This window comes from Bos indicus, chromosome 15 (assembly GCF_029378745.1).
Source record: "Bos indicus isolate NIAB-ARS_2022 breed Sahiwal x Tharparkar chromosome 15, NIAB-ARS_B.indTharparkar_mat_pri_1.0, whole genome shotgun sequence".
NCBI lineage: Eukaryota > Metazoa > Chordata > Mammalia > Artiodactyla > Bovidae > Bos > Bos indicus.
The window spans coordinates 48698394-48709652 of record NC_091774.1 but is presented as its reverse complement, the minus strand read 5'-3'; the positions used below and the strand labels follow the sequence as shown (position 1 = coordinate 48709652).

Here is an 11259-nt window from a genome sequence, read left to right as displayed (position 1 = left end):
GCTCACATTTCTATATCCATCTGAGTCCTATGCTTAACTCTCAACTAGGTTGCAAAAGGAAGTAGAAAATGTATGACTGATTTTTAATTTTCAAATACTGATTATAGCATCAAGCTACAGGACTATTCTTCATTTGCTTATACTCCAGTCAGTTCCCTACATCCACTGAAGGCTAGTTTATAAGCTCCCATATTTCTCACTGCACAACCCCTACAGCCCCTGAGCAATGCATCACCGCTAGGGATGATGCCTCCACCAATTTGCCCTTGCAAATATTTGGAACAAATGGTTTCCCACGCAGGCTTAGACCATCCCTTCTGTCAGGGACATCCAATTCTCCTTATCCTTGAGGTTCACCTTCTTTGTGTTCTTTAAGGCAATCACAGAAATGAACTCTCCTTTAAGACAGTTACAGAAATCTTCCAGGAAGCTGTCTTTGACTCCAATTAACTGAGTTTGCTTCTTTATGCTTTCCTAGCACTTTAGCCTAATCATTGTGGTACCTTGTGATACATAAGATTATCTGAGTAAGGTACTTATTTATGTGATTTACTCCTTTTACTAAATTATATGCCTCTTGATTTTAGCAGGTTGTGTACTTGCTCAATGTCTCTACTCCCTGTTTATATGTATTTCTTTTCATATAACATGGACTTTGTGAATTCTATTGAAAATATGACATAAACCATTTGTAAATTTAATAATCTAAGTTATTAAAGGTGTCAGGAACACATTTATCAATTCTTACTATTTGTGGAGTGGGCTTCCTGTAAAGAATCTGCCTACCAATGCAGGAACTGTGGGTTTGATCCCTGGGTCAGGAAGATCCCCTGGAGGAGGGCATGGTAACTCACTCCAGTATTCTTGCCTGGAAAATCCCATGGACAGGGAGTTTTGGTGGGCTATAGTCTATGGGGTCACAAAAGAGTCAAATATAGCCTAGCAACTAAATAATTTGTAGAGTCCAGTTCTAAATTCTGAGTGTAGGAAGATAAAATAACTAATGCCTCTATTGGCTTACAATGTTGTGCTAGTTTTAGACATCTTTAATATAAGAGATGGGAATTTGCAGAAAGGAATGGATACAGGACAAGGCAACTTATGTGTGAGACAGTCACCTGATAATTTTTGTATAATTATTCTTTTTTCATCCAAACCAAAACATGTAATTTCATTTATGGTCTGACACGGAATAGAATATTTATAACCAACCTCATCAGAAAGAGACATTAGCAGCTAGGACAGTAAATTTAAACTTAAAGGAAGAGCAAATCAGGGTTTAACCAGTTTTCTCCTCTTATAAACAGTAAAGGGGAGGATTTTACATTACACTGATGAGCTTGGGTTTGAATAGGATGAGTCTGACATGAGAATGTTAGTGGTAATTAGTGGAAATATTGAACAGCTAACATTAGAATGATGGTTTACAATCTGCAAAGCACACTCACTTACATTTTGCTTTTAATATTGGTACTGACCCTATGAGGTAAGAAAGCACTGAAATTCATCAGAAAGATTACATATGAAAACTAAGATACAGAGTTATCAGCAAAGAGGCCATAAAGTCATAGAAATAAAGAAACTCTCCTGAGAAGGCTAGAAAAGTTATAATAGATAACTAGCTCAAAGATAGAGGGCTGGAAAAGGAAAGGGAAACAGTCACTTCCTTTGTTGTTTTTTCTGGGTCATTAAGCTTCCAAGGGAGCCATTCGTGCATGTCAGTGAATAACCACAGATTCCAGTTCCTACCAGGATGAAAGAAGTATGTATTTTTAAATTATCCCAGCTCAGTCTCTATTTATTTACGTTTCCATCAGTAAATTTTTAAAAATATCATCTCTTGGAAAAATCCATGTTCTCAGTGAGATGTAAATAACCAGAAGAATAAGAGCTCATCTCTTTTGATATCCAACAGCATTTTTAGCAAGCTGGCACAAAAATACAGAATACTCACTTAGTCAACTGTGGCTTAATTGAAGATAAATACAGTTCACAAAAACAATAATGGGCTTTCCAGGCGGCTCCGTGGTAAAGAATCTGCCTGATGATGCAGGAGACCAGGGCTCAATCCCTGAGAGAAGGCAATGGCAACCCACTCCAGTATTCTTGCCTGGGAAGTCCCATGAACAAAAGAACCTGGCAGGGCTGCAGTCCACGGGATCTCAAAAAGTCGAACATAGCTTAGCATACAAAAACAATAAAAACTGCCTCTGATTCTCATAGATAATTTTTTTTTTACCTTCCTCTGGAGTCTGTTTTCACATGAGTAAGGTATGTTATGTTCAGTGGGAATATCAATAGGACTTAGCAGATTCTTTTCTAGCTCCACATTTATGACTCCCTTGCCATGTGCCTTGGGAAAGTCATTTCACTCTAAGAGTTTCAGTTTCCTCTTCTAAAAATAACACCTGGATGATTCCAGTCCCCCAGGATCTGGTCCTGCCCCTAATCCCTCACGCCTTATCCCACCTCACTCTGTTGTGACCACACAGACCTTGTTTTTGGCCTCAGCTCATGTCAAGCTGTTTTCAGCCCCAGGGCCTTTGCATGTACTGCTGTTCTCTCTGCCATTGTCTTTCTCATCAAGTTTTAGTCCATCATTATATTTGGTTTTGTTTTTCTATTGATTATATTACTATTTGAAGGTAACACATTTATTTTCTTGCTCCTTATTTGTTACTCTCCCTGGAAAATAAGCTCCAGAGAAGCAAAGCAGAGCCTCTTCCATATTATTAATCCTGAATGCTTAGGACAAAACTTAAAATATATTCGGTACTAAATAGGCAATTCCCAGTTGAATAGACAATTTTCAAAAAACACATATTGAAAGAACTCCACATCTTTCTTTGATTATAACATGTATCTTCTCGATTCTAATGCTTATGACATTTGGGTGCATCTTACCTTGAATGTATTACTTTACTGTAGTTTTCCCATTTTCATCCCCAAACCTCACCGAAGAAATGTATTTTGCAATTGAGTCTTTTAATGAAGGAAATAGACTCTGTAGATAAGAACTCCACAAGTCTTGCAGCCAATGTTGTTGTTTTTTTGTTTTGTTTTACTTTCATATTGGCTTGAGTTCTCACCTATGTATTGTAGGAAGGTTGTAGGAAGTCCAGCCCTCTTCTCAGATCTCTAGCTATTGTAGGGGGTCATTTTTCCTGAGCACTATCTCTGAAGTTCACTTTATCAGTATATCTTGGAGCCTAAAAGCTACTCTCCCTTCCCAAAAACCATGGCATTGATAAGTATATTCTCTTATTCCTATTATAGCAATGCTGATAGAACTCATTATTTATAACAGACTTGTACTAGAAGGCTTTTGGTGTCTAAGGATTGGACATTTAAAGTGAAATACATAAGCATAACATAGACAATAATTAGAATATATATTATTTAAAATTTCCTAAATCCATCTAATAATCTAATTTAATATTTTCAGTTTTAATCTCTTTTCTTTCAAGTCTTTGTCTGATTTCACATATTTTTCTCTCTCCATAACTGAAAATTTCAATTTCTGAATTGCTATTGATATTTTCTATTTAGACTAACTCAGCACTCTGTTTTCCCCTCCTTCTTCCAGACTGTATCCTGTGCAGTATCATATTCCAAAAATAATCAGGTCATCAAGGAATATTTTAATATACAAAAATCTTTCTTACATATAAATCATGACATATTCATAAAACACAAAATCACTTGTAGACTATTCTTACTTTAAATAACATTTGCCTTTTAAAAAAATTCTTGCACATTAATATATGTTAAAAACTTCTCCTAACTTTTCCAATGTCTCCTAACATTTCCATAATGTACCCTTGATAGAAAAGAAAATGATGACCTTCTCTCTGATCTGCTTGGTCTTCATTCCATAAACAATGGGGTTGAGTGCAGGTGGGATAACAATGTAGAGGTTAGCAAACATGATGTGGAAAGTGCGGGAGACATTGTGTCCAAAGCGGTGGGCAAGGATGGAGAAAAAGGCAGGTATATAAAACATGAGGATGACACAGACATGGGAACCACAGGTGCCCAGGGCCTTCTGGCGGGCTTCATAGGAGGGGAGGCGGAAGACAGCACAGAGGATGAGTGTGTAAGAAACGGCAATGAGGATCACATCTGAGATGACTGTCATGATGGGAATGCAAAAGCCATACCAGATGTTGATGGAGATGTCCGCACAGGCGAGCCGGGCAACACCTATGTGCTCACAGTATGTGTGCGGTATGATGCGTGTCCTACAGAAAGGCAGTCGTATGAGCAAGAATACATCAGGCAGGATGATGCAGAAACTACGAAAGGAGATTCCCACCACAATCTTGATGATGGTCTTGGGGGTCAAGATAGTGTTGTATCTCAAGGGAGAGCAGATGGCCACATAGCGGTCAAATGCCATGGCCATCAGGATGGCTGAATCCAGGACGAAGCTGTAGTGGAGGAAGAACATTTGTGTGAGGCACCCTGGGAATGTGATCTCTCGAGCCCCAAGCCAAAAGATACTCAGTGTTTTAGGAATACCAGCTGTGGACAAGGTGAGGTCAGTCTTGGCCAGCATGGAGAGAAAGAAGAACATGGGTTCGTGAAGGCTACGCTCCACTAAGATTAGGTAGAGAAGGATGCAGTTTCCCACAATGGCTACAATATAGATGATACAGAAGGGAATTCCAATCCACACATGGGCTTGCTCCAGGCCTGGGATCCCCACCAGAATGAAGGGTCCTGGGTTGTCACTGCTCAGGTTGAAAAGGACCATGGCAGACCAGGATGGCACAAGTCCCAGTTCCTGAGGACAGAGGGTGATAAATGTTAGGCTCACTTGAGTCACTCTCACTTCCAACAGCTCATTATATAGCCCCAAAAATAAAGTGGCTGTCTAATTATAATTCAAAGTGAGACACTTTTGTAATGAAGAAAGATTGTTATGAAGATAGCAGGTAGCAGCAGGAGCCAGGTTGTCTCATATATGTTGGAAAATACAGTCATTCCCTTAAAGAGTTTATCTTATTCACTCTGGTTGCCTCTGATGATTTACACAGCTTTTCCAAGCAGTGTTCCATACTGACATGAATCACTTTTTATCCACAGTATACTGTTGTTACAAATTACCAATTTACAGGGCATATTTTTCTGTGGGTTGATGGATTATAGTACACATGATGTTATGGACATTGGCAGTTAATATTGGCTTCCTCTGTCATTGCTGAATATCAATCTCTGCCCCCAGCAATTATTCATTCTTTTCCAACTTCATGATGACCGTTGTTCTTCTATTTGTGAGGTCCATACACTTTTTTGCTATTCAAAAACCTAATTCAGTTTAGCCAATACTGCCTGAATCCCACACTATGCTGGTAAACAGGTAAACCTTAAATTTAAACTTTGCTCCTCCAAAATTACTTTTTTCCAGCACTCTTTAAACTATACAGTTGTATAATATCCTAATGCTTTGGACTTAATAATAATTTTGGTCAAGATTTCTGTCCTAAAGCACAATTATTTCTTTGCAAATACATGTTCTATTGGATAGACACCAGGACATTTACTCTTAGATACACACACACTTATTAGTTCTTAAAATCTCAAGCATACCTTGATCTATACTTGCGTTATTTCATACATTTTACCATCATATATTTACCCACACTCAATCTTACACAACAGGGGCATTGGTGGTTCAGTGGTAGAACTCTCGCCTCCCATGTGGGAGACCCCGGTTTGATCTCCAGCCAATGCATCATGGTCGTGTTTGTTTTGGGCTTCATTGGTGGTTCGGACAGTAAAGAATCCACCAGCAATGTGGGAGACATGGGTTCAACTCCCAAGTTGGGAAGATCCCCTGGAGAAGGGCATGGCAACCCATGCCAGGATTCTTGCCTGGAGAATCCCCATGGACAGAAGCACTTGGTAGGCTACAGTCCATGGGGTCACAAAAACTCAGACACAACTGAGAGACTAAGCACAATCTTACACAAACCCCCTTTTTGCTCTCTCTCTCACACATAAAGGCACACATCATACACACATACACTAAGAAAAATACAAACAAAATATTTCATGACAGAATTGTCTCATCGCCACTTTCTTTGTAATTTCCCAAAATATTCACTCTTGAGTTAATTTTGTAAAGACTAGGTCCTCGAAATTTTGCCATTTGCAGCAACATAAATGGAGGGTGTTAAACTAGGTGAAATAATTCAGATAGAGATAAATACTGTATGATATAAATTATATGTGGAATATTTCTTAAAAACCAACAAGCTACTGAATATAACAAAAAAGCTAGCTCACAGATATAGAGATTTCACTAGTGATTACCATGGGGGAGAAGGGGTAAGGGGCAATATAGTGGTAGGGGAGTAGGAGGTACAAACTACTGTGTGTAAGAGGCTACAAGGATATATTGTACTACATGGGGAATACAGCCAATATATGGTAATGACTGTAAATGAAGTGTAACCTTTGAAAATTGTATTACAAAAGTATTCACTTCCCAGGTGGGAATAAACATGAGCTGTTCACTTGAGATCAGGAAAGCGGTGGTAGCAGTAGACTCTCAAAACAAGAATGTCCACATACTTAAGCCCGCTTGTCAAGCTAGGGCTATGGATCCTTGCCACACATCTAACAGAAATGGCCAGAACAACACTTACCTTGGCCATCCTTAACCCAGCTGTTTATCTTTCTAATCATTTGAAGCATATATCCAAGAACAGGAGACCATAAATTCAGCTTAAAAATCTGAGTTATTCAGGAAAAAACGTTGTAGCACTTAGTCCATGGCTCCTAGAAAATGGAGCCTTGAGTTTTTCATTCACTCTCTTTCTCTCAAAATCATATTTCCAACCAAACCGCTTCAGATAACCAGCACTCACCTAGTTTGGTTACTGGGCCAAATGCAGAGCAGAAAGATTATGGTGATAGACACACACAAAATCTGCAAGAGGACCAGACATATAAACCCAAGAAAAAAGTGGAGATGGAAGGAAAAGATTGATAGGTTGATTCCCTGTTCGTGTTTTTTTTTTTTTTATCTCCCCCCCCCACCCTGCCCCCACCCACCACCCGATCCATTGTTCAATGCCAAGAAGAGGTAAATAATTAGGGCCTGAGGGACTCTAACACCCTCTTTTTTTATCTTCAAGAGAAGACTGTAGAGATTACACTAACTCTGATGGGGCCTGTAAGCTAACACACCCTCAGGGTATATACAATTCTTTTCTGGGTATTTAATACTCTATTTATTTTTACATGACAATTAGGCATTAACAGAGGCATAGAACTACAGAGCTAGAATTATGTAATATGTATAATCTAATTATAAAGCTTATATATAATTATTAATTTTTATTTTCTGATAAGTTATCATGAAATATGCTTTGTTCTACTAGCATTTTTTTTCTTTTTAATTTATTTCATTTTACTGAAGGATGCTTGCTTTACAGAATTTTGTTGTTTTCTGTCAAACCACAACATGAATCAGCCATAGGTATATATTTAGCCCCTCCCTTTTGATGCACCCTCCCATCTCCCTCCCCATCCCACCCCTCTACAGAGCCACTGTTTGAGTTTCCTGAGCCATACAGCAAATTCCCGTTGGCTATCTATTTTACATTTGGCAATGTAAGCTTCCGTGTTACTCTTTACACACATCTCACCCTCTCCTCTTCTCTCGTTGTGTCCATAAGCCTATTCTCTATGTCTGTATCTCCACTGTTGCCCTATAAATAAATTCCTCAGTACCATTTTTCTAGATTCTATATATATGTGTTAGAATATGATATTTATCTTTCTTTCTCTGACTCACTTCTTCTGTATAACAGGTAATAGGTTCATCCACCTCATCAGAACTGACTCAAATGTGCTCCTTTTTAAGGCTGAGTAATATTCCACTGTGTATATAAAAGTGCTGCACTCACTATGCCAGCAAATTTGGAAAACTCAGCAGTGGCCACAGGACTGGAAAAGGTCAGTTTTCATTCCAATCCCAAAGAAAGGCAATGTCAAAGAATGCTTAAACTACCACACAATTGCACTCATCTCACATGCTAGTAAAGTAATGCTCAAAATTCTCCAAGCCAGGCTTCAGCAATACGTGAACCATGAACTTCCAAATGTTCAAGCTGGTTTTAGAAAAGGCAGAGGAACCAGAGATTAAATTGCCAACATCCACTGGATCATTGAAAAAGCAAGAGAGTTTCAGAAAAACATCTATTTCTGCTTTATTGACTATGCCAAAGGCTTTGACTGTGTGGATCACAATAAACTGTGGAAAATTCTCAAAGAGATGGGAATATCAGACCACCTGACCTACCTCTTTAGAAACCTATATGAAGGTCAGGAAACAACAGTTAGAATTGGACATGGGAAAACAGATGGGTTCCAAATAGGAAAAGGAGTACGTCAAGGCTGTATATTGTCACCCTGCTTATTTAACTTCTATGCAGAGTACATCATGAGAAATGCTGGACTGGAAGAAGCACAAGCTGGAATCAAGATTGCCAGGAGAAATATCAATAACCTCAAATACGCAGATGATACCACCCTTATGGCAGAAAGTGAAGAGGAACTAAAAAGCCTCTTGATGAAAGTGAAAGAGGAGAGTTGGCTTAAAGCTCAACATTCAGAAAACGAAGATCATGACTTCTGGTCCCATCACTTCATGGGAGATAGATGGGGAAACAGTGGAAACAGTGTCAAACTTTATTTGGGGGGCTCCAAAATCACTGCAGATGGTGACTGCAGCCATGAAATTAAAAGACGCTTACTCCTTGGAAGAAAAGTTATAACCAACCTAGATAGCATATTAAAAAGCAGAGACATTACTTTCCCAACAAAGGTCTGTCTAGTCAAGGCTATGGTTTTTCCAGTGGTCATGTATGGATGCGAGAGTTGAACTGTGAACAAAGCTGAGCACCGAAGAATTGATGCTTTTGAACTGTGGTGTTGGAGAAGACTCTTGAGAGTTCCTTGGACTGCAAGGAGATCTAACCAGTCCATCCTAAAAGAGATCAGCCCTGGGTGTTCTTTGGAAGGAATGATGCTAAAGCTGAAACTCCAATACTTTGGCCACCTCATGTGAAGAGTTGACTCATTGGAAAAGACTCTGATGCTAGGAGTTATTGGGGGCAGGAGGAGAAAGGTACGACAGAGGATGAGATGGCTGGATGGCATCACCGTCTCGATGCGCATGACTCTGAGTGAACTCCGGGAGATAGTGATGGACAGGGAGGCTTGGCGTGCTGCATTCATGGGGTCGCAAAGATTCGGACACGACTGAGCAGCTGAACTGAACTGATGTAGAGCAGTGTTTTGAAAATGCTTAACACAGTGGGGGACTCACATGCACCTGCTGGAATGCCTGGCCAACTTCAGGATAATCTAATACTGCTTTTCTGAGTAAGGCCCCCAGGATCCGCACTCAAAAGCTCTTCAGTGGGTTTTTGTGCCTTTTATTTTGCCCATAAAATGAAAGTGGAGGACCCCATATATATGTGGATGAGAGCATAAAAACTGGGAAACGGGAAAGTTGGTTGAAACTCTATCTACTAGGATAGGAGTGGAACAAATCCTAGAAGCTATTTCCTTTGAAGGACAATGTGAAGATGACTGTTGGGTATCAAAGGGCATCCTCTTTGGGCCAACACTGGTTAAATATCCACTTCAGCTTCAAAACCATCTTGTCCCAGACTACATTCACTACCTCCCCAAACCCAGTTTTCAATGTTCCTAAGCTCTGCAAATGTCACACCTCACTAGTCACATGAATTTTTTCAATCACATTATATTGCTGTTCCTTTTTAAAAGTCCTCTGAATCTATTCTCCTTTCTATTTCCCTTGCCCAGTTACCATCATCTCTTACCTAAGTTGCTCTAACAGCCTCCTAAAGTGTCACCTTATTTCCTTTTTGTCTCCTTCAGTGCCTTTTCCACTTGAGGACAGACTGCTCGTTCCATAATGTTCATTCAATTATGTTTAAATCTCATTTTGTTCTCATTAGAGTTTTACTTGCTGTTTCTTCAACTTTTATATATTCTCATTCAGGTCTTTGGATATTTGTCACATTTTCATTACTTGAGACTCAACACAAGCTGATTTGTCATTGTTACCAAAAAAGAATTAATAAAATGTGTTCCTGTGGGAATACATCTAGGTTTGCCTGTTGGTACGGTCGGCCATTCTGTGGGCCCTGATCTCAATTTATACCTAAGAGGCTTTTCTCTCATAACTCTAAGGGCCAGATCAATTTTCCTGAGTTTGGTAAATCTGATCTTTCTGTCTTACATTTACAAAGATATTCAACAATAACACTGAATAGTGGATTTTAAAATTGCTCATATTTTTGTTTTTATCTCATCCCTAGGCAGGTTTCCTTCTGGTTGGACACTGAATACAAATAATTCTATTTTCAGTGTTTACGTCTAATATTGCATGACTATTAAAAACATCAGTTAAATGCCTACCAGTGTTCTGTTTGAGGTACTGTAAGTCAAATTTTCTTGGGTTAGTATTTATATAGGAAACGCAGGTACATTGAAGTCATGAAAAGTTCTAAATCTTACCTTTGGTGTCATCCATACCACTCAGGAGACATCTGTCATTTCTGACTATTGATTAAGTGCTAAGGGACTGGTTATTGGTAGATTTAATGAGTTTTATGTGAACACCTGGCTCATATAAAAGGTTATGTAGAACTTGCAACTTAATTTTTCCATGACTTGGTATAATAAAAAATAATTTTCTAGTGAATCAGTTAATGCTTTCCATTTAACTAAAACAGGAATATACTCTAGTGTTCCTGCTCTGTGTATTTGTAATTCACACCCTAAAAATTTGAACTGCACCCCACCCTTCACCTGCACTTAAATGATAGCAACAAATATGCTATTTTACACACCCATATTATGGTTCTGTTAGCATGACCTAGGAGAGCTGCCTTAACAGACAGTTGGTCCTGCTACATGAAGGAGTACAAATCAACTGTTTCAAAATGGAAGTCTCCACAATTCAATTACTACCATGTATATCACAATTGTTTAACTTGAAACTGTGCTACTCTTTTTTAAAATGGTTAATAAGAGATTAAATGATAAAATGATAAAGGTGGAAATTTCCTTCTTCTCTTCTAATATTTTGTACATGTTGATTTTGGCCCCTATCAGTTATTTGGACTCTCATTTCATTATTTTGTACAACATGAAATCAGAGTTATTTCACAAAGACTCCTTCAGTTCAGTTCAGTTATTCAGTCATGTCCA

At 38.8% G+C, this 11259-nt stretch overlaps 1 protein-coding gene across 1 annotated transcript; it reads right to left on the bottom strand.

Moving 5' to 3' along the window:
- Positions 1-3799: 3799 nt before the first annotated feature.
- On the bottom strand, positions 3800-4775 carry LOC109568896 (olfactory receptor 52H1-like). Its single transcript, XM_019974260.2, has one exon. It carries the CDS (start codon positions 4754-4756, stop codon positions 3800-3802), a length of 957 nt encoding a protein of 318 aa, XP_019829819.2. The 5' UTR covers positions 4757-4775.
- Positions 4776-11259: the final 6484 nt, after the last annotated feature.

Excerpts from the sequence above, each read along its gene's own strand:
- LOC109568896 (XM_019974260.2), bottom strand. The coding sequence starts at position 4,756 with ATGGTCCTTTTCAACCTGAGCAGTGACAACCCAGGACCCTTCATTCTG.